The sequence below is a fragment of the Micropterus salmoides genome, unplaced genomic scaffold (assembly GCF_014851395.1).
Source record: "Micropterus salmoides isolate LMB-PRFRI ecotype aquatic unplaced genomic scaffold, ASM1485139v1 Ms_hic_scaffold_17, whole genome shotgun sequence".
In the NCBI taxonomy this organism is placed as follows: Eukaryota; Metazoa; Chordata; class Actinopteri; order Centrarchiformes; family Centrarchidae; genus Micropterus; species Micropterus salmoides.
The window spans coordinates 22748208-22773246 of record NW_024040817.1 but is presented as its reverse complement, the minus strand read 5'-3'; the positions used below and the strand labels follow the sequence as shown (position 1 = coordinate 22773246).

The window sequence follows — 25039 nt, the reverse complement described above, 5'->3', positions numbered from 1 at the left end:
TTATTTTTATTTCAATTTATTTATCTTTAAAGAACCAATACGAATTGGGGATGTTTTCAAAATGGGTACAATGATAAAAAACTGACCATTTTCATTCTTCTCCACATTGTCTTTCAGAATCGATCTTAGGCTCTGTGTATACAAGTTTAAATATGCATATTTGGGGAAGTCCTATAGTAGCCCCATTTAGGAGAATGAATCAAAGCAGGAGAAGTACCTGTTTTAGGAGTTACGTTTTTTTTTCCTGTTTATCTGAGTGTCTGAAATGCATGTGTGCGTGTGTGTGTGTGTGTGTGTGTGTAGGATGCTCAGCAGGGTTTGGTGGGCTTATCTGAGGTGGACTGATATTGCACTCCAACATGATAAAAAAAAAAAAAAAAAAAAAGACATGGCTCTCAAAGGATAAAAAAAAAAAAAAAAACAACAAACTATTGGATAACAAAGTGTCCTTGACCCTGCCAAACTCATAACTGCCACACATATCATAACTTGTGAATAAATATTGCAGACATATTCAAACTCAGTGAACCCCTAAACTGAAAGTAACTTTAAGCAAGTGAAGGGTAAAACATTACTGCATTTTCAGGTGAGTTTGAGTTCTTTTGTGCAAAAAAGAAAAAAAAAATTAAATAAAAACACCCCAATACCGAAATGGACAGTCACAATGTGTGTTCATAGTTTAAAAAGTTTTTTTTTTTTTTTAAAAAGGTACATTATTCTGGCCTAATCATAATATCAACAATTAGTGGAAATAAAAATCTGAATATCATTTAACATTACATCTTCTCATCACCATTGTTTGTGTAAAAATAAAAAATTCACAAAATGAAAAATGCTATCCCATGATTACAACTGAAAAGAAAAAAAAAAAAAGAAAAAAGAAAGGAAACAGGATGGACTCAAGTTGAAAGAATTCTGGCCCGTGGCTGAACAGTATAACCGGGAGGCGGGCCTATCTGTGTGCTTTGACCTTCCATTCATTGGTTCGGCTGGTGGATCCCAGATCTGGATTCATTCATTCATTCATTCATTCGATCACTCGCTTGCTTGCTGATCAATTAACCATGACTCAGTGTTAACAAATCATCACAATAATTACTGATAGCACTCTTTTTTTGTTGTTTTTTTATATCTCCCGTTGGAAGATTCCCCACAAGATGCGCATAAGAAAGATGCACTAACAGGCAGCCTACTGCACACAGCAGTTGTGGCCGTTGGTATCCTTGAACCGCAGACGCATTTTGGGTCTGTATTTCTCGAGGTAAAGAAGCTGTTTGGAGTTGAAGGCTCCACGTCTCTTCCTACGAAAAGCAGAGTGGGAAAAACAGGGAAGAAGAAAATTATATTCATGAAGGAGAGCAAAGAGCACACTATAGTGAACACTATGGTCATCAAAGTAATGATCAAACTAAAAGTTCAACATTTTAGGAAATACACTCATTTGCTTTCTGGCAGTTAGGTGAGAAGACCAATACCACCCTTGAATCAGTCTTTTAAATATGGGGCAACAGTTATCAGTCGGTTAGCTTAGCTTAAAACAAAAACTGGCAACAGAGGGAAATAGCTAGCCTGGCTCTGTCCAAAGGCAACACAATACACCTGCCAGCACCTCTGAAGTGCAACAGTTAACATGTTATATATTGTTTGATTAATCTGTACAAAAAGCATGGGGAGCAGTAACTTCCCTGTCTCTCAGCCAGCCAGGAGGCAAATAAGTATGTATTTTCCAAAATGTTGAACTATTCCTAAACACTGGACATCTTGCAGGGTACAGCTTTGTTTCTAGTGGCAGTACCAGATTAAGACCAATTCCCAATGTTTCGAAGATTATAGACAAGACATATGTCAAAATTCACAAGTTATCATCAACAAACCAAAGAAACAAGAAGGCATGACTAATTTACCATCTGTTTCTGTTTAAATAAAAAACACCATTCAGTGATGAAGACTCAATCTGTAAGAAAACAGTAAAGCACAAAATTAGGGAGGGTACTTACTGCCTTATGAACTGCACAGCATCCTCATACTTCATTCCACTCTCAATGAGGGCTAAGGCCACCAAGACTGGAGCTCTGTGAGGTAAAGAAATCCAGTGGACCAGGTCGAGGAGAGAGTGAGAGAATAAAAGAAGGAGAGAAGGAGAACAGAAGATTAAATGCCATGGTTCACATGGTTCCATAGTAATATGGTGGAGTGTAAGGGAGGGGATTTAAACCTGGGAAACAGGCCTGGGAAATCGACAGGGGGGCACAAGTTCACTGTTGCCCTGCTGGGGCACTGTGCTCACACCCTGAACCTCAAATACACACACAAGACTGTGATAAGTTACAGAAAGACAACCATCTCCTTTCTCACCAGATGAGAAAAATAAATAAATATAAAAACTTTCTAGACCACTTGACGGGTCAAAATCCCAGTGCTGACAGAGCATTTCCTTGAGTGGCTTCTCACTCACACAAAATTCACAAGGGATAGTATGTGAGAAAGAAAGGAGAAAATGAGAAGAAGAAAAACAGTGTGATAGTGTGGAAGGAGGGCTGAGAATATTGTTAAAGAAAGCACAAACAACAATAAGGCGTATTATGGTCCTATATTGTAGAAAGAGATTTAAATGTCTTTGTGGATTACAAAGTATGTCTAGGTGCTATAGAAATACTATGAGAGAATCAAAATGCTTAATCCACTCAGAAATGCACACAGCCTGGATAACTGTGCCTTTAAACAATGTCCTCTGTCTGGTTTGCCTCAACTCTGTGATTTATGGAGTTTCCAAATAGACAGATATGGGTTACTTTAGCAACAAGTAAAGCCAACTACTGCTAATTGCAGCTACCATTATTAGCCGTCTCTGCCTGGACTGGGAGCTCAGACTGGCTCTCCCGAGACCGCTCCGAGCTCCCAATCCGGAGGGAGTCAGCTAATAGGACAGCAAGCTGCACAGTTAACTGAGCTAAATAGCTAATGGCAGCTACAGTTAGCAACAGTTTGCATCTAAAATAACCAGAAAATATTTTCCAGTTTTACCAAAATCAGCTGAAAGAGATTTGAGCTAAAACGAGTGTTCCAGGGTTTCTGCAGGTTCCATCTAGTCAAATTTAAGACTAAGACCTTTTAAAGACCATTATGAATGAAATTAAAGACATATATCACTTAAAAAAAAAAAAAGAAACAGAGGAAATGCTGTCACAAAATTATTTGCAGAGAATTCAAATTAGGGTTGGGGGATGTCTACAAAATCATAACATTATGTCTTGAATGAAACACTGGGATGGACGATGACATTGATAGGCTATGTAACTAACAAGCTGGCATGTGGTGCACCTGCTGAGGGGAAAATGGATCACCGGTGGAAAAATCCAGAAGAGAAAAAAAGAAGAAGTTATGTGTCTTTTCAGCGATTTTATGAAACATAACCTACTGCTGATGGAGAAACTCAGGAGAGCAGGCAGGAGAGAGAGACAGGGAAAGCCGGTGTGTTTGCAGTGAGGGACCAGAGGTAAAGGTGTGTGTGTGAGGGCAGGGAGAAGAGAAGTCGAGGCAGGTGCAAAGCAGGTACATTTACAGATAATAAAAATAATGTTCTGGGGATTAAAATACGCTTTCACAGGGAAGTATAATGTAAAAAATTAAGATGGTATTTTTGTGTTGGGGGTCTGGTGGTCATCTCCCAATAAAATGTTTATGTTTTTCAATAAAGAAATATGCAATTCCACAGAATTTTGTTGGAAAATCTAGAGCAGACTTTGAATAAACTCCACCCCAAAAGCTAAACTTGCTAAAGAAGTCTACTGGGTTTGAAGTATAATTATTAGATCGGGGAAAAGTCATTTGGTTAATTTTGATGCTCTCCACAATGATTTTCACATTCATGGCGCAGCACCAAGCCGTTTTGAGCCTCACCACCTTATAATGGCAGGAAAACACTGTTAATATGACCTCAGAAATATTACAGATATGACTGTTCATGTTTGCCTTTTGTGTCATAATTCCTGCTTTATACATTTGTAGAAATTAACATAGGCTAAATACTGGGCAACATGAGAACCTCCTCTCTTCTGTATAATTACAAGCATTTCATTTGTACATTAAAATCCAAAAGAATCCTCTCCTCATTAACTTAAAAATGACTAACGTTAGTTTGCATCTCTAATTTGCTTTAGTCACCACCGTTCTTTTTTAATGTAATTTTACTATCAAGATGTACAGTATGTATACTGTAACCTGACAACTTAATGCTGATCTTATCCTCAGCTAACTCTCACCATCACTTTCTGGCCTTTCCACCTTTCTAGCCTTGTGGAGGTGTACAATTTTGTCTCTAGTGTCTTTGGACAGCTCTTTGGTCTTGGCCATGTTAGTAGTTGGATTCTTACTGATTGTATGGGGTGGACAGGTGTCTTTATGCAGCTAACGACCTCAAACAGGTGCATCTAATTCAGGATAATAAATGGAGTGGAGGTGGACATTTTGAAGGCAGACTAACAGGTCTTTGAGAGTCAGAATACTAGCTGATAGACAGGTGTTCAAATACTTATTTGCAGCTGTATCATACAAATAAATAGTTAAAAAAAATCATACATTGTGATTTCTGGATTTTGTTTTTTAGATTATGTCTCTCACAGTGGACATGCACCTACGATGACAATTTCAGACCCCTCCATGATTTCTAAGTGGGAGAACTTGCAAAATAGCAGGGTGTTCAAATACTTATTTTCCTCACTGTACATTGCTAGAAACTGCTCTTAACCAAGCCCTACATTCTGTTTCTTTCAGGCAAGAGTTGGTAAGGTTGCACTTTTTTTTTTTTTTCGGTTTTATATCTGTGGTACAATCCAAAAGAGATTCGCAGCAATAACACGAAAGCTGCATGTTGATCTTTGTAGTCATAATACAGCGAATTATATTTGGATAGATTTGGACAAGCGAAAGACCACTACAACACCACGGGAGGAAAAAAACTAAATTTTGATTTTGAAATTTTAGACTTTTAAAGACCCGACGGAAACCCTGTGTTCAGACAGAGAGTCAATAGAGGAGCTGCAGCAATATGAGAAAAAGAATGTGTTATAAAGACACCCAAAACTAAACCATGAATCTGAAAATGAGCATAATATGGGACCTTGTGTTGAATGTTAGCTGGCAAAAAGCAGATCAGACCGTAAAGCTACGGAAAATCCAGATGACTGCAGTAAACACAGCAAAGGGAAGATGAAGAGATTCAGAAAATGCCAATCAAGTACAGTCAAGCCAGTACAACCTCTGGAATGCCACAGCAATGCAGAATGCTTGAAGCCATTGAGAACCAATTGGCTTATTGTGCGTTTGTGGTCAGGAAAGACATTTTCACACTAGCTCGCCCACGTCATGTGCTTCTGCTTCTTTGTTTTCACACTCGTGTTGTTATTCAGCTGAACTTGTCTGTAATTTACTGTCACATTGGTCTGTGAAATATGACCGTGCATATCTGCGCATCGCCTGTGCAGCCTCATGACCAACACATTTCACATGCAAATTTAATTGCCTTTCCTGTTCAACTCTGCGGAGGCTACAGCAACAGACTGCTGTCACTAATGACAGGTGGACAGCCATTTAAGGTGCTGAATTAATCGCCAGATTAAGGCGACATAGAAGAACAGGGACAGAGCACCACATTCAGTTTCACACCCAGACAAGCTAGGCTGTGGGGATGAGGTGGGGGGTGTTTGAGAGGAAGGCTAGAAAAACAAAACTTATTTAGACACTTGCAACATTTAATTAACCAATGCTTCATCTCTATGGAGTCACTTTGATGCAGGGGAGATTAAATGGACCCTGGTCTAAGCACACAGGCAGCAACATCACACTAAACAGATAATACAAACAGGAAGGGGAAACAGAAAATGGAGATTAAGTCAAAAGAGGGTATTACACCAGGAAACACTGGCGACTGGCTAATGCTAAGAAGCTGATAATTTATGTTGCTGCATTCAAATGGGTGTTTCTAAACTCAAAGTATAACATAAATGAAATATGGCTACATTGTACATAGCATATTTAATTAGTCTGATTTAAAAAAAAAAAAAAAAGAAAAAAAAAGAGAAAAAAAAAGAAATCAACTTAACACGTAGCAGTGAGGGTTTTAGACCAGAGGCCGTTCAAAAAGTTCACCACAGAACAATCCAGAGCTGCCTCTTGAGTTTTTGGCACATCTTTAGACAAAAGCAATCCAGCTAGCCACTCACCGACCAAGCCCTGCAACACAGTGCACAGCGACGCAGCAGCCAGGCTCCTCTCGAAACTTGTTGTTGAGCAGCTTGAGCCAGTCGTCCACAATCTGGGTGGGAGGCGGGGCGCCATCATCGAAGGGCCAGTCCTAGAGGAGACAAAAGAATAACAGAGTATGTGTGGGAGTTGGAAAGGATAAACATACAATAAGAAAGGCTGTGTGTGTCAACTCTTACCAAGACCTGTATTCCCTCCTTCTCTACGGGAGCCTTATCATAGGTGGCATCACAAACTCTCACCAGTGTGTTCACATCAAACTTTTTCAGCTCCTGGCAGACATCAAAAGAGACGATTTTAGACACAAGACTTGCAAGCAGTCGCAAACAGAGATCAACACTGACCCATTCAGGCATACCTCTGTGAACTTGTTGAGCGTGGCATTGGTGGGGTTGTGGGTGATGAGGAACCTCATGCACTCGTAGGCAATCTCGACTGCAGCGGGGCGGTTCATGTTGGCGAGACGGCTTAAAAAACAATTACAATACAATACTCTTACAAAACAAAAGCGACTTTTGGCTCAGAAGTCAGCAAAAGACTGCTAGGAGATTTATGTGTTCAGGAAAGGGTAGAATAAATAAAAATGACAACACGTGGAGAAGGATGGGTCAGGAGGACAACAGGTGTGCAACTATGGGATGATGTACACAGAGAAGGGTAACAAAAAGGATAAACTAGTCCACAGTACTCCGGGATGTAAAAAAATGAATTAATACAAAACCAAAAAAAATTAAAAAATGTAGAAGAATAAAAAGAAAAAGAAAAGATGGAGAGACTATCCAGGAGTCATCCAATCAGTTTACCCCATTCAGGAGAGCTGTTTGTGAATGGCTGTTCAAGGAGAAAGTGGAAAGCAAAGGTTTTCGTATTGGTTGGGACAGGGCAGGGCAGTCGGGCCAAGGACTACGCAATATCCCAGAGGGCCTTTGGAAGAGTCAGCAGTTCCTACTGTGCTGGCAGTCAGGGGGGTTTCTGGGTAGCGTAGTCCCTCGGGGGGCGGCCGATTCACTTCTCCACAGAGGTGAGGTGCTGTGCCTGGCAAAATTCTCCGCTCACACACGCCATATAGGTACGGCTCAAGTCAACACAGAAACCCTGCCAAGAGAGGAGAAAGACGAGAGTGAGGTTACGTGATAATGATTTTGATGCTGTCTCTCACACACACCCACACACAAACAGACCTACGCCTGAATGACGATGTTTTTATATTGAAATTGCAATTATAAAGAGTGCAATTTCCAAATTGTAAGCGCAGTTATTTTAATTAAATAATAACCTGTGTCTTAACAAGCTTACTGGCTTTATATGACAGCTGTCGCTGATAAATGTAATCAGCAGTAGTTCATTTACATTAATTCTGTGCGTTGGCAAATAAAGGAAAGAAATCTTGGTTGTTGCCTGGTTAATATGCCCTCTTTCTTCCAGTGTTAATACACCTGCGATCGGGTTTTGTAGAGGCGCAGGACAATGGGCAACTGGATTATTTCATATGATTCTATTAATGTAAAAACAAGGCACATTTGCAACAATGCTAAGCACAATTACATCCTGTTTAGAGATATTTCTCTGTGACCAGGGCCAGCTCAGTTTCATCCCCCATGAACACACTCTATGGTGTTCCCCAGGGTTCATCTCTGGGTCCCATTTCATTCTCCATCCCTCTCTTGGTGACATTGTCTGCAAATATAATGTTTAGTTTAGGGCTGAACGATTTGGGAAAATAATCTTATAATATTTTTTTTAACCAACATTGCGATTTAATAAAAATAAATTTTTAAGCTCTTTACCTTCTGTATTATTCAAAACAGACAAGCAATAAATCAGTGTATGATTTGTTAGTATGACCAACAGATAGATTAAACATACACTGTTCTTTCTTGTAGGACAGGCCTGTGTTATGATCAAATTAGGTGATGCTTTAATTGCATGAATTATTATTATGAGCAATGGTGAAGAAGAATTATCAAGTTACTATAATATGAGAAAGATAATTTGAGAGTCAAGTCAGGGCATTAAATAATATGATATAACATCATCAGGTAGGACTACCATAAGACCACAATAAAAACTAAGTTTACCAGTGTGAACTGTATTATACAGTAAACGCTCAATACAAAACAGTAAGCCCTCAATATGAAACCCACAGTTCAACCACCAGTTAAGGTCCTTATCTCAGTTCAAATCTCCTAGGAGTCCATCTCTAATCAAAAACCTTTAAAAAATACTATAGTTTGAGGTTCAATTGAAAAGTTGGCCAACAAAAATAAAACCAAGTGACGCCTCTCGTGTTTAATAGACAAGCTTAGTAATTCTCTGACAACACCGGAGACCCCCCCCCCCTCCCCCACAGCCTCTAATGCTGGTAAGCAGTAGGCTGTAACTCAGGACAGACCGGGCCTCTTTCGGACTTGTGAATTTGGTTTGAAACGCCGTTACATAGATAGTTACAGAGCTGACAGGTGGCTGTGTGTGTGTGTGACACAGGCGCTGATCGCCACAACACACTTACCTTACTACACGAGTCTTTCTTGTCTGCCTAAGCGGTGGATGGCCCGACAATTTAAACCACCAACATGTCTGTCATTATTTATTTTTATTTATATATCTATATCTCTATCTATCTCTATCTATCTATATCTCTATCTATCTATCTATCTCTATATCTCTATATCTCTATATCTCTATATCTCTATCTATATATATATATACATACATACATACATACATACACACATACACAGCATTTCATTAGTTCTGTACCCATACTCTGACTAATGACAAAGTTTAATCTAATCTAAAGCACTTTGTTACATGTATTGACAAGTGCTACACAAATAAACCTATTACAAACTAATACAAGCCAAGAGTTTAAAGTATAGACAATAATGGCTAAAAGTTACATTGCAATCAGTCAAAGATTTAACGCAATCCTTTTGGCAACCTGTCTTCTTGATTAACTGAAACATAATCCGCAGCATGCTCAGTGCTGTAGTCATAATGCGAGAAGACAGTTAAATGTTATTAGACCTCTGTACTTGGGAAATTTAATCTTTCTGCATGTGCAACATTAAAGTGTCTAGAAACTCAAAGAGGGTACCCTTCATGGCCGTATCTACCTTCCAGCGTTAGTTACGAGTCTGCTGTGAACCGACTACACCTTTGGATTACATCACCATCTGTCACCAAAATGGAAACTAATAATATGCACAGTATGGAGGGCGGAACAGGTAATGTCTGGTCTGTAACTAGCCAGGGAACAGTCAGTCTGAGCATGCCAAGTCCTTGACACTCTGAGCCCAGCCGCCACAAACTGGCTGGAACAGTCTCAGAGCAACCCAGGAGCGAGGTGGGGGGGGGGGGCGAGAGTAGAGGGAAAGTGGATGACGAGAGCTGGCTATCACTACGCCGACTGCGTACACAAAATAGTGGGAGGGAAAGGGAGAGAAAGGGCTTGAACTTCAGCACCGTGTCAGAGGCAATAGTCACAAGGTGAGGATTGCCGGGTGGGCAAAGCTTCAAACAGATCCAACGTTTCAGTCCCACGCTCCCTCATTTCACCTTCTTGAGACAGACTCTGTACACTTTTTCTCCATTCCCATTTCATTTAGTCACAATTTACTAAGGATTGTTAATTTAATTCTTAAGATGGTATATAACATTTTTATATTGTCTCTCAACCCGACCTGCTTGATTTCTTGTACAGCTAAAAAAAAGAGACATAATCTTTTGCAAGCCAAGGCCACACCATCTCTTATTCTCTTGCTTCCACCCACTACCCCACTGTCACTTATCCTCTTAGTTAACTGCCAACCACAGAGCCACTGACAAAAAAAGGGATGCATCAGCCCGACCCTCTCTATTAATTTATTTCCTCCCCTCAATCTTTTATACATGGCAGCAGCCACAAGGGCACTCAAAAGAGCCTTGATTATTATTATTTTTTCTTTCTAGTGTGAGGGCTGAGATCCTCTGTGACGCCTTTAATTATCACCTCTGATCAGGACTGAACACAATGTGCCATGCTGTATGCAGACAGCTGAAGCTCAGAAACGGTTAACCAGACTTTAAAGGCCTGTTTGCTTCTAATCCTTCAGAAATGAAAAGAGTGGACAAGGGGGCGAGAGGGCTGGCTTCACCTGTGGAACCTGACGGTGGAAAGGAGGGCAGACTGTTATGGGAGAGTGAAACAGTGAGGACGCACTGAAGAACAAAAGGAACCAGCAGACACGCCAAGGACACCACAATGACAGCTTATGCTAAAAAGATGAAAAGGAACTTGATTGTGGATGGTAGCCCAGATGCACAAAGTGACTTCATACAGTCTGCGTTTTAAATGCTGCCAATAGTAGGTTTACCAAGAGGCAAAAAACGGCAGACCAAAACACCATTTCAAAGTTAATTCTGGTACACACATACTGTGTCTAGGCTAGACGGGAAGCATGAGCAGTATTTGATAAATATTACTATTGCGCTGCATTGCGGTGTGTACGAGACAAACTACAAAGCTAACTACCGGTATATTGGTTGCCATTCTCACATTAACTGTTGAGTGAGCTTTTCAATAGAGAAGTGAGTAAACTGTGGTAACATCAGGCAGGCGACTTGAGAACGCATGCAAATCACCCTGAAATTTGCAAACCGGCTCTGCAGTTAACACACTGCGCAGATGCAGGAAGAATAAAACAAATACATATACATACACACACACCAAATTTGTTTGTAGAAGCAAAAGCATGTTTAACCACACAGGAAGCAAGAAGCAGTGAATACAAAAGCCTTGAAAACTGTAGACCGAGAACAAGTCAGGAGCCTTCAGCTCGGTCAAAAATGAATGGGACATATGGCCCTACTTTTTTGTTTTAACTTAAACAATGTATGCCAGATCATCCTTACATCATTTACGGCTGCAACTAATGATTACTTTCATTGCAGAATAATCTGCCTATTTTATAGATTAATCAGTTGGTCCTAAAGTTGACATTTTTCAGTCCATAACCCATTTAAGAGAGTCCATTTAATATTACAGAAGACTCAGAAACCCACCAAACATTCACATTTGAGAAGCTGAATCCCCAAAATGTTTGGCTTTTTTGATTTGCTTAAACAATTATCAAGACTGTTATTATTCAACTAAGTATTTCAGCTCTACAGTCACCGTATTGATTATTTTGGAACAGCTGCACAACACAGAATGTCACAACATTCTGCATTTTAACTCCAGTCCCCTCCCTCTCTCAGTCCTGCACTTGGGTCTACTAGCCTGGCAGTAACAAAGTTAAAAACAAAGTTTTGGTAATAATAATTTGCTTTTAGTTAGCATACGCTGTTAGAGTAAAGAAACAAGAGTGCTCCCTCTCACGCACACACAGACAGTGACTTACACACTCATGCCGGTCATTATCTCTCCCCCATCTGATTCTCCCTCACTCATGTCACTGCCAGAACTTCTTGTGCATTCATCCTTCTTCTGCTGTTCTGCTTCTATCTAATACATATCTGTAGCTCGTGAAATGACAGCCTGCTATCAACAGACCTCTAAACAATCAGCGTTACTCTTACGCGGACCTCAAGACTGATGTTGCCCAAGACATAAAATAAGGATTCCAAGTCTCTTCCTCTCAGTGAGGAATACAGCTTATTCATTTTACACTGGTATCTTATCGGCTGATACCCAAAGCCCAGGTATTGTATCAGGACTGAAAAAGTCAGATCGGTGCATGCCTATGTGGGATCAATTACCCAGCTGTGGCAGCTACATCTAAACTAAACACATGTCAAAGAAACATTGATGTACTCCTGTTCAAGTATATTTGTGTTACATCTGGCCTTTTGTGCATGTGTCTCTATGTACACGTATGTATACTGAACTGGGAGAAAGGTCACGGAGTAAAGGCAGCGGCCCACACAGCGGCCCAAAGAAAGTTCCCTTGGTGCCCTGTTCCACATCACGTGTTGTACTGTTAAAGTAGCGCTGCAAGAGCAGGGGAAGGAGAGAGACTGAGAGTTGACAGGGACAACTTCCCAAATCAGCTGGCCATTCCCAGATATGTCCTACATGAGGAAGACCAGAAGGAGAGAGTCAGTAAGATGGGAAGTGTGAGACAGCGGGGAGATAGCAGTACTAGCTGATAAGGACCACGATATCTCAGAACGGAAAAGGACACGCAAACCTAAACAGGTAATTAAGTCGCAGAAGAATGGGAATTGGGACATGGGTATCCCGCAAAGGCTAACTTGTCTTTTTAGGATTCATCAGTCTGTCTAAGTGATGAGGCAGCTATTAATTATCATGTTTATACAGTGGCAGACTATATGGTTTAATAAGTTCACAACATCAACAACAGACTGGAACACCGCCAGCGGAAGGTGTTAAGTTACCACAGCTGAAGTGCACGGAGACAGTAAACTGCTACAGTGGGAGTGCTAATTGAAAGCCTTTCCCATTGTTAAGGATGTTAGTGCTTTGGGACTCCATAATGGCACAGCTATGGCCATGGGCAGCTCTTGTTTACACCTGATAGCCGTCAGAGAGCCAATCTTCATCACTCTCGCAACACCACTACCATATACATACACTGTGTGCATAGTGTAGATAGTTACAAGCTGGCTGGGGCAATACATTTGCCACAAAGGCGAGGGGGATTTTCTAAAATTAGGAAGACAAACACATGACACCTAATGTCTGGACATGGACGATACCGATTGGTAGGGCATGGTGGCAAAACATCAAACTTTGATGCAAAATGTGGAATGTCTGAATCCATTTTCCTTCCCCCCCTGTGAAAGATGTTAGTATTACACGCAACCCTGTCTGGTGAGCTGAGGCTGTGCCCGAGTCTCGCTGATGTTTTGTCTGGAGCCAGACTGGGCAAGACTGTACTGCCTTGAAGCAGCTGGAAGACTCCTTTGCTGTGCGGGAGGCGAGCCAAGGAGCAGGGGGAGCGCCTGTCATCCATGGCAGGATGTACAGTGGGGGGAGGGGGAGTGAGAGCAGCATGGATGCAACAAGAAACTCCGACACCCTTGCCCCACATCGCCACCTGCTTGCTTCTCCTTTCTGTGTCTTATTCAGACTACACACATTCGTAAAAACAAATACATGCATGCATAAACACAAGGTGACAGGGAAGTATTATATACGCCTTTCAACTATCTGATATTGCTAGCATTGACCCCCAAATGTCACAGGAGAATCGGGGGAAACCCACTGACAGTCGCAAACAAACATACAGAAACGATGACTCAGTGGGAAATGTGGCCAAGTGTCACAGAGGCATGTCTTCGTTCCTGTGGCCAAATACCAGATAAGTGATATGCCTGGAAATGTCAAGGAGGACAGAGAGAAAGGAATAGTAACACGAAGAAAGCCGGTAAGATGTGAAGAAAAATCATCAAGAGGACATAACAATGGATATGCAAAATTAAACAAGTGAGACAGACAGCCAAAAAGTCAAGCCAAGACTTTGCAGCGACTATGGCTGAGATAAAACAAGAGGATCACACCTGCCCAATGGCCCAGCTGGTTCCTTGCAGTGACGTCAATGCTGTTGATAGGCCGGGTGGGAGGATCTCACCTCAAATCGGAGCCGTCCTCAACCTAACTGTGTGCTCGCATCGGCCGCTATTCATTCATGTTAACTCAGTGCTGGGACACGAGCAGAAAAAGCAACAGCTGGTTGGGAGATCTCAGTGACAGTGAAAACTTGAGTGGAGGCCAACTCTATACAAGACGGTCCTACTGACACACATATGGCCACTTTTAGGGCGTTTTTTTTTTTCTCTCCACACTGCCACCAACATTTGGTGTGAAACTTGGTGTCAAACTTGGGTGTGGGCCAGTCAAGCAGTTTCTGGTCCATCTCAAAACACTGGTATGGGGGTCACCCACAGCGAGCTTCGCTGGAGTCCATTTTCAAACGTGAAGGAAAACCGCTGCACACACTGAAAGCTAACTATGATTAATTTAAAGTGTCACACCGCAGTCATGTGTCTCACAGTACGGACACAGCATTAAACTGTGCTGTGTTAATACTGTGGTGGTATTAGGAAACCCCTTTGATCACAACAGTGAGATTACTTTGACAGTCTGACACCATGCGGTAAGACCACAGGACAAAACATATGTTGGGTGAAAACCTGCAAGGTTCAGAACACCAAGAAATTAGTCTAGCGCGAAGGTGCAGCTGCATTATGGAAGGCCACACAGGCGTGACTGGTTTACATCTCTTTTTGCATGCCAGCTGGACCTAAGCAACAATATTTAAATGAAACGTTTTCAGGTTCAGGTCAGCTCAAGTATTTGGGTCTGAGAAGTCTGAATGTGCACTTAATGTAACATTCGATGCCCTTAGCAGGTCACAAGATAAGATAATTAACGTCATGCTCACTAAAGACGAAAACACACAAAGAAAAACAGACAGGCAAGCAAGAAACCAAACACAAACACACAAAACTACAATAAGCGACAACAGTTAAGCTTCTAATCCTTCTTTTGAGCCTCACCAGTTTATCTAATGTAACAAGCAAGGCACTAAAATCCCCAGGCATGCCGGGACAAGACAGCATTGAGAGATGGAGGCTTATATGCAAAGCTGAACTCCGACAGATCCTAAACTGTTGCTGAGCCTCCCATGAGCTGCACACTCCTGGAGTTTGCAAACAGGAGCCTCCGCCTGAAAATGATACTTCAAGTCAGTAGATTATGTGTGGCCCTGTGCTTTGTTGACGGAGTTCTTATAACATCCCTGCCTATGGGTTTCTCAGAATGTGGTCGTGGATCAGGTAAGGCCTGGTATACTTCAACTGAACACTTTTCTGAGAACAGCACATGCCATGAGGTTATCCCGGGGTTGGCGTCAGGGTCTGAAATTAACTTTTTTTACTGCCTGCCACGTTCCCCCCCCCACCCTCAGAACTTTTAGCTACCACTTGTGAAATGAACACGCTAACTGACTGAATAACATTCGGGTTATTTTGGCATTAATGTGAATAATTGTTGTCATTCAATATCTTAACACAGAAACCATTACATGTGTGCACAAAGGACTATCAGTACATGACAATCACTACACCTTACTTAACAATCACTCACTCACAACCAGCTATTTCAAAAGGTGCTGCAGACAAGAAACACAAAGCACACAAGAACTTGAAGTTCACCACAGTATATTGTGCAGTCAGTGGTCAATACAAAACCAACCCCTAACCCCAATCAATAAGTTCTTATTTCAGTTCAAATCTCCACAAGAGTCTGTATCTCAACAAAAAACTCCTCTTCTGGAACCCAGCAAGCAAAAACAGCATAGCAAAAATAATAATAATAATAATAACAATCTGTGAATACCAGCAAAAGTAATAAGATACCTGCCATTTTGAACCGATCACCTAATCAGAGCTTTATAATTGGGACATGAGTCAACTGGTCAGGTCTGTGTTGACCTGTGTCACGGTGGAACCATTTGCAGACAGTCTGACTCAGGCTTGTGGCCGTCTCGATTTGAAATATAATAAACCTGTGTTTTTCACCAGGCTATTACGACAGACCCATAGCATATACAAGCTCGGGTAGGACTTTGAAAGGGATTCAGAAGAAAACCACAGTGCAGGACGACTCCTTAGTGTAGGACAGGCCAGTGCTCTCAGTCCAAAATTCAAATGTGGTAATATAGCCACAAACATTTAACAGTGTGCTTGGGAAATACCTTTAAAAAAAGATTTGTCAGATTACGACAACTCATAACACAAATATCTTGAATTGTTGAAAACCACAAAGGCAACAGTGAAAGAAAAAAAAAAGAATACATAGACACATCCATACATAAACGCATCTCATTATAAAGACTTCCCTTTTGCACTTGCTTGTAAAGGGAAAAAAATCCCTCCTGTTATAGCCTGTATGTGGGTGGATTGTTTGATCAAGCCTGGAAATAGGTTGGGGGCAGATAATGACCCTCCGCAAATGCAACACTCCAACCCAACAGATGCACAAACATCCTCAGGGCTGCCTACAACTTGCGAGTCCTCCAGCCACAGAAGACCTCTTTGAAGGGTCTGTAGATTCACCACATCATCTCACCTAGCCTTGCTCACACACTTTTGATCTGCTCAAAACAATAGTGAAAGTCTGTACCGGCGTGCAATAAAAAGGAGAGAAACACCAAACAGTAACTGTACTGGCTTAGCATGAGTGCAGCCACTGTCAACCGGAATGCTATAGTGGGGTGTGGATGGGTCTTTAAATAAGAACGCTGCTGTAGGGCTAAACTGAAGGCGTATTTTCTACGTTTTTTCGTTTTGAAAGTATTTTGTTTTGGACAAAACTCCAAAGAAAGCTTAAGACAACAAAGGATAAAGTCAACTTGTTAAAATTAAGGTTAAAAGTATATGAACGGCTATAAATAAAAACACCCTAACGAGAATAGCTTTGACTCTGAGGTAACGACGCAGAGCTTTTAAGCTGACCAGCTTAAAATATTAATATGCGTTTAGGTTTACTGGCAGTTTAAAAGTGGTTTCCCTAAAAGCGACTCATGACTCTGTTGGTCTGCATGAATAAAATGACAGTACGCTTGCTTCCATCTGAAATATCAAAATGACAGACATTGCAGTGTTTCCCCTATATTCAAAACCCCCTACTAAATACACAAACCTATGGAAAACACTGGGATTTTGAGCTATTCCAATGTGCATGTTCAAAGAAATCTAGGGGAAACACTGCAATTTTAAAAAACATTTCTTGGTATATTGTACAATTTCAGACACCCAAATTCGTTTGCAACATGTGACATATGTTGTACTGGTGTTTTATATGCTGATATAAAGCAGGGTGTGCTTTGTTAGCACACAAAAAATAAACCTGCTTCACCTATGCTGCTACAACTCTATCCAAGGGTGAACACTGCAGTGTTGTTCCCTTCTCTAGAAACCATTTGGTTAAACATAGATACTGTAGTGCAGACGCTGCTTAGCAGAAAGCACAGTTAGCAGACTTCGGCCAAGAAAGTATCTGCCCAATTTACGGAATTTACTTTCAATTTGTTACAGCTTATTCAATTTCAAACAGAGAAAATGACACCTGCCAGTTAGAAACAACAAACCTGCATCTATTCATCACATTTTTGGGGATATCCTGCTGCCTGATTAAGATCAACATGTGTTAAACCAGTCAATTTTCAGTTCCTCCTAATCAATTTCACACTGTTGGTATTCGAAGGCTCACATTTTTGCCACATATCTTCTATATCTTAAAACATGCCATCTGCATGGTATGCAGTTTTGTTCTGTGGTTTGTCAGAACTGTGACAGCAAAACCTACATGATAGAGGCTGTGAAACGCTGCTGTGTTGTGCGTGTCTTCTTCTTGAATTAGATACACTTCTCATTTACTGTGTTCTTTGTCGACAGTAGCTCAGTATGTTCTGTTGTTGTACATGGGTGAGCACTACTTTAACAGTGTGTTATATGTGCTGTTATTGGCTTTTAGTGCTGTACAAAGCTCATATTTATTGTGTCTAACAATTTGTAGTCCATCGTTTCTTAATAAATTCAGGAAAAAAACAACTTATTTCACTGAAAATGTCAGGAGTTTAGAAGGATGAAAGAGATTAGGAAGGCAGCTGTTTTACTGCCCATCTAAATGTTGTTGACATTTTAGTAAATGGACATCCTCATTATGTTCCCTAGTCAGCACAACAGGTTACCTCTCTCTGCTCCCGGAGGACAGGAGCTAATCTTCCTGCAGAGTACTTGTTGTTCTGGCTTCTTGCGTCCCCCTACGCACGCGCTCGCACATGGCAAAGCCCACTTATCACACCGCTTTGCAGCCTCTGAGTGAGCACAGATAAATAGTGTGACGATCAAAGGCCTCTGATAGCGCTTGGGAGGTGGAGGGGGAAGGCAAGGACTGATCCGTCTCTGGAAAGGACTGAAAGAGACCAGGGCTCAGTACCTTAGAAATTGGAACGAAAAGAGGAAAACATACCCAAACAAAGGCCTGTTCTGTCCTCGCTGTGGCCTAGTTGCACTTTTAATTACATTTACACCAAATTAAACACCAGCGCCTGAACAATTACATTTGAAAGAGAAACAAAGTCAAACATAACGCTGACATTTGACTATGATTTGAATAAGGATTAAGAGTGAGAACACAAAGGAGAACTGATTCTCTGCTGACAAGGGAGGTGAGACGGGCTCAACAAAAACACAAACAAGTGTTCCTGCCAAAAACACGCTTCAATTAAAGCCAGACAAAATCAAATATTAACTATATACACTTTTTTTTTTTCCACACACACACACTTTTTTCTGCAATTATCTCACCATATATTATAATCAGGTCAAGGACATTTGTTAAATCTAATGCTGAGCTTCCGGAAAACTTGACCAGTTGCTGTACGTTCGCCTCGCAATAGTAGAACATACCATTACTTGTCAGGAGTATTAATAGCAGCCTAGAAATTGTAGACGCTACTGACACTAAGCCAACAACTGATTGAGACAGGAATGCACTGCGATATGGAGGAAGCTACTTATTCCATGCTATATATAGAACTGATATAGCATGAACTTTTGTGTACATTTGCGATTAATTATTTATTTATTTTTTTTAAGAAACTTCATTGGGACAGCCCTAGTCAAGGCCCAAATTAAACATTAACCTGCTCCTCCGCAGTCATTAGGAGAATTTTATAACACTTCAATGGATCACTGAATGACTGCTAGAACTCATCCATTCAGAATTGCCGAGGTTATGATGTCGCAATGAAGTCACAGTTTAAGGTACAGCATCTGACGGGAGGAAGATACCGCTTGTAAAGTTTTCACCAGCCTACAAGTGTTGACCGTGAAATTACCATCTGCACTTTTACCAGTGTGTTTTAATGTGCTAGTAACTGTCTATATATTTGTTAGCTGGTGTTCTGATAATTACACCTGGCAGAAGCTGACATTAAACGGGGGCCTACCTTGGGGTCAGGATTAGATGCTGCAATTCCACCTGACCAGGGACTCCAATTTATTTTTCCCCGCCAAACCCAAAATTCACCTCTCATGTCACAATCCTCAAATCAGCTCCATGATGGCATCTCCCAGCCAAGACGGACACACACACACACACGGCATGGCAGTGAGCCACACGTGTTTGTATTAATTAAGCATGAAGTACTAAAACTGCCTTTCAACAAGGAATTTGCCGCCAACAAAACTATCTGCACAGATTAGTCAATCAGAATACATGGTGTGGATTCAACATCCCAATTCACAATTACTTTCATTCTGGCAAAAAACAAACAAACTGACAGCCGCTTTCTGAGGGGGTAAACTACTTTTATAGACAAAACATTATTGTGTGCAACTGTGTCTGGATTGTGGGTTCATGTATTATTCAGATGTTAGATATGTGTAATAGAGCTAATTTAGGACACGTTTACTATGACTGAAATCAGCCTGGTATAAAATCCAACGCAGTCTAAAAAAAGTTTCGGTACAGGAGGCCGACACTCAATCGGACTCAGACAGGGAAATGTCTGCTAACATTTTTGTCGAGAGGTGCAGAGCCCCACTGCGACATCAATTCTCCTGACATTTGGAAACTAAGTTGGCCTTCTGACAGCAGCATCAGGGGATGCCTGTCGCCATACCAACAATTATCTCAGCAGTAGCAACAAGTGCTCCCGTAGGGAATATTTGTGTCCCTTGTGAAGAGATCAGAGAAGAGCAACGGTGCTCTCTCTAAACATTCACAGAGCAAAGCAGAAGAAGCAATAGGTGGTGTAGGATTTGAAGAGAATCAGAGTTCAAAGTAGACGCTACTCATATACACAGAGCCAGCAACTTTTTAACCAATGAATCCCAACTTTATTACCAGAGGCATAATATATACCCTATGATCTTATATCAGCTATCAGATAACAAGGTATGGTAGCACATCCATCCTTTAGATTATGGCCACTTTGAACACATTAGCTAACACATTGTTGTGAGAGGTAGTCACACATTTCATGTGTTTAATAGGATAATTAAAGAAAAAGAAAGAATAAGCTGAGCTCCAGTGAGAAACAAAACAGTGCCTAGGCAAAAGCAAAACACAGCGCGCTTGTTTACATGCAACCACCTAGTATTTTCTAGGTTGTTTCAAAACTAGAACACTTTCTGGATCAGTAATGGTGAGCAGCTACATGCGCCTACAAACAACAGCTCTAATAACAATAACACCCGTTACTATAGCATGTTTTGGCAAAGGACAGTGTTTCCCCAGCTAACTGCAGCTCTGGCCGCTGTAGCAGGACAAGGCAGTTGTAAACACAAATAACAAAAGGAAGATCCTATTCCTACCTGTTGCTATAGTTTCAGTAGGCAGCCGTGCAGCAGCATCTACAAGAGGTGTCAATCTGTCAGACACTGGCAGCGCTGTGGAGCCTGTGCCTTTGCTTTATCCCGGCGCTGTGGCAACAACAGTAAACGAACACCGTGCCGACCATGGCTCCATTCATTAACCAACACGAGGCACAAGAAACATACAAGGTGCCCATGGCTACTAATGCATAAATATATATAGCCTTTCAAGTAATGGCTTGAAATGAGAAGAAAAAAGTGTGAGCACCCAATCCTAGCTTTCTACTTTCGGCTGATTTCAACACAACAAAACTGTTCTGGAGCCAGGGATCCTAGCAAGCTAACGCACAGTAAAACCAAAGCTTGTGTTCTATCCTCTCCACAGTCAGACACCCAGTGGCACAACTAGATTTTAAATTGGCCAAATCTGTTAAGCCAGTCACTGTGGAACAGACCTCTTCAACCCTACCTTTCAACACTCACAGCCACCCTGTTGCTGGATGGGCTGAATGCCAGCAGGCTACAGCATAGGTGTTCTTCTCCCCCAGTAACATCCTTTGTAAGTTGGCGTCGCGTTACTGTACACTGGACTCGCCTTTCACAGTTACGGTAACCAAGGCTGAGAACTTCCCTCCTTGTCACATCAACTTTTTTTAAATGCTGCCTGTAGACTAATGAACCACCCTTTGTTGGTGTAAAAATATCACGTAGGCATCCGTGTAGATTTAGGCCTACCACCACAAACGTCAACATTAACATACACCAAATTAATGCGCAAACAGAAAACACAGACGTCTAAAATACAATGATGTTACTTAACAGTGTGGATCAACTTTCAGTTCTAAGTTCCTTCAAAGACAAAAGATTCAGCAAAATTAAGGCAATTTTACACTTACATTTATTCATTTAGCTGTCGCTTTTATCCAAAGCAACTTACAATTGCTATATATGTCAGAGGTCGCACACCTCTGGAGCAACTAGGGGTTAAGTGTCTTGCTCAGGGACACACTGGTGGTATGTGTCTTTTCCACTGCTCCATCACCACTAGTAGTAGTAGAAGAAGAAGAAGAAGAAGAAGAAGAACAACAACAACAACAACAACAACAACAACTCAGCGACTGGATCCACAGGTACTGAAAGTCTGAGTTGACTTGAACAAGGGCTTCCCACTGAATAGGCCTGCTTTTAGCTGCAGGCAGTGCTCTAAGTGGAGAGAAACTATGCTATTTCTAGATTAGGCTGTGCATCATGTGTCAATTAGCTATAATATAAAGCAGGTCACCAGTATGAGTGACCTACTTCCACTATAAAATGTGAATAGAGCATAAACTCACAGTGCTACTCTGTAAGAGAAACCCTAGTCTTTTTATGAAACATGTGTTATTGTTGCCGGCATTACCCAAAGTGGCAGAATGATGTGATCTGCATAAAAACTGCAAGAATTGTAACAAGAATCCCTTCTGTTACTTCCACTATACATCCCCATGCCCTCTGTTTGTTATGATAACTGATTGCATTAAAGCAGCACATCTTCTGTTCTCTCTGCCAGCATGTTAGGTCACCTTGCAGTGACTCATAAGCAGGAATGTATAATTAGCTTACCTGTTACACCAGTTACTCATTGACTCATCCACCCAAGTTGGTAGGAGTGTTAGTAGCTATTCATTTTGTATTAGCTGCCTGCTTGAATGTATTACCAGAGGGGAGACTGAAACCACTGGAAGGTCATAAATTGAAAACTGAGAGGCATGGGAATGTGCTGCGGCCTTTAGTGTCACAGCTGCTCTAGTCAACTTCCTCCCCAAGTGCATTTCCTCATTTCACTTCAACCCACATGGCTAAATGGTTGGGTGCATTCTGTTTTAGGAAACCAAACCAAGCTAAATTATAGACCCTGAATTGACTGAGTCAAACCGGCTAGTTACCAATAATGACAGTAACGTTAGTTTCACAATAAACACGGGCACGCAAGACACCATAACAGTAAGTAATAATTGTGTTGTCGACAACTATATTCTGTTATTAAAGTGTCCGCTTGGCATATGGCTTAATAAATAAATGGGTCAACCATGCTCTGGGTCAAGATTCACAAAGGGCGGAAGGGAGCTAGCTCAGACGCCATCAACCTCTAGCAAAGCTTCTCGCGACTACCAACGCCTGCCGAGACCACAGTTAACCACACAGCTTCAAATGCTGGAAATCACAACCACTGGTTATATTTTCAACACCTAAAGAGTGGCGCTCTCGTGAATGCCATCCAAGACAACCGTCAACGTTACGCTAGATGTTGTCCAGGGGAAATGCTAACTTGCTTTTACTGTTACACCAAGACCTCCTTACAGCTATGGGTAATGTTACGTTAGCTCTTCTTTCATAAAATTGCGGACAACATTCAGTTTGGGCAATAACATGGCGTTATACGACACATAATGTGCTGTGCTTCAAAATAAAAATAAAGGCCACTGGCCGCAAACTGATACTGGCTGTCATAATGTTAGTGAGAGATTTTCTTATTATTATTATTCGAGGAAAAACCCTTAGCCGTAACAGCAAGCTAATGTAGCTACATTAGCTAGCAGGCTAGCTCAGCCCGTGACGTTTAGCAACCAGTCCAGATATACGATAAGAGCCCCTATGTTAGAGTCAACGTTAACTAACTTCAGGGTGGATAGCGCCGATTGGCAAAACAATAAGGGTTGATATCAATACACGTTAACACAGTTTTCAACAGTGTACGTAGCCTTCTAAGCGTTTGTTCTGCGAGCTAACGTTAACGTGGCTATACACTAGTTCGTCTACTCAGACAACCACACCGTAACTTACTTTTAGCTCCCTTGTGTTGTGCTAATCAGCTAACAATGTGTAAGTTAACCCAACTTTAAACCAGGCTCTTGCGGATCTGTGGTGTTGCAATTGTGTGCGATCAAATTAGAGACAAGTTCCAAGAGGCCAGTTTTAGTGAATTAGATTATTAGCTACTTACAAAGAGCAGGCTGAACATTGAAATCCCGTGACTACCCCGGAGAAAGTGGAGGGAGTGTAAAAACCGCTGCTAGGTCTCCTTTTTGTTCCTCTTCAATGTGGCAGCTTGAATTCTCATCGGAGGTCGGGAACTGCTGGGGAGGAGCCTCCTCCGTTTGTCGATACCTTCAGGGACTGTCGGGAATATGGACTGCAACGCAACCCAAATTAATGACAAGTCAACATAATGACTAACAACAGAGAAAGCTGTAATTTTCTATGGCACGCGAGTGCTTTGTAACTTTGAGAACGCACACAAAGTTAGAAGTAGATTAGTGAGCACACGCAATCCATATCTTTTAAAAGAAACAAATGAATACATTCTCTCAGCGTTTTCAACTACGCTGATGCGCGTTTCTCTTTATTATTTGGCAGCCTTAGTTACGAGCTATTTTACAAAGTCATATTTTTACTTACCATAGACTCACGCAAAGCATGGTTCAAACTTAACAAATCTCTGCCTTTTATCACTACTTTCAGAATTTCAGGACGAACCAAACAATGAATTGGTTTATCAAGAAAAATTATCATGAAAATAATCGTTGGTTGCCGCAATCCTATAGGCCTACAAAAAAGTTTCAAATTAGCGCCACCTCAACCAGCTACAACAGCAGAATCCTGCTTTTATGTTATTTCATGTGTAATAATAATCTTATGATATTATATATAATAGTAACAGTCACAGGGGCCAATTCTCTGCATTTAGTGGGCTACTTTTTGTTTTAATGCATTAAGTAGGCTACATTGTCCTGATAATACTCTCATACCTTTACTTAAGTCAAAATTGCAATGTATGACTTCTATTCGAGCATTTTCACGGCGTGATAAGTGATTTTACTTAAGTTGGGGATCTGAACACTTCCACCACCACTAACAATAGGTACATCAAACCAGCAGCGGTTATTTCCCTCTGCAAGAGCACGCCATTCGTATTCTCAAGGACTGACATTAGATGTGCGAGTTTACCGGGATCCCCCTGAACGCGGCATGGAGGGTCTGGCGTCAGTGCGACGTAAGAAGAATCCGAGTGCACGATGACAGCTCGCCATGGTGACGACAGTTCCAGAAAATAACCGCACAATTTTATCCCTGCCCTCACGGGATGTTTTGCAACATACATTTTATCTCATGTCTCTGTCCAATCACATTTCAAGTAGCTCGAATAGCCACTTGAGTTATGCATATTATAGGCCATGGAAAAGTCCGTAGGGCCTAAATCAAACGTTCATATATTTATTATAATAATGAGAGAGCATTAATCCCTATCCAGTACGATGAAGTTAGATATCTAGGTTAGATATCACAGGGCAAACTAAGACAAAGACTGATATTGTTTATAACCTATGTTTTCGTTTTAAGTTGACTCTTTTTGTGTTATTTGCACTGAATGGTCATTCCAACTAACTGACTAACACCATTCGTCATC

General features: G+C 41.3%; 1 protein-coding gene across 1 annotated transcript; it reads right to left on the bottom strand.

The window, feature by feature from the left end:
- ptp4a2b (protein tyrosine phosphatase 4A2b) lies at positions 1 to 23729 on the bottom strand. The gene is made up of 7 exons (XM_038724757.1): positions 23576 to 23729; positions 7065 to 7356; positions 6620 to 6728; positions 6441 to 6533; positions 6222 to 6352; positions 1998 to 2072; positions 1 to 1301 (listed from the first exon to the last, which is right to left on the bottom strand). The coding sequence occupies exons 2-7, from the start codon at positions 7067 to 7069 to the stop codon at positions 1190 to 1192; spliced, it is 525 nt and encodes a 174-aa protein (XP_038580685.1). The 5' UTR covers positions 7070 to 7356; positions 23576 to 23729; the 3' UTR covers positions 1 to 1189.
- Positions 23730 to 25039: the final 1310 nt, after the last annotated feature.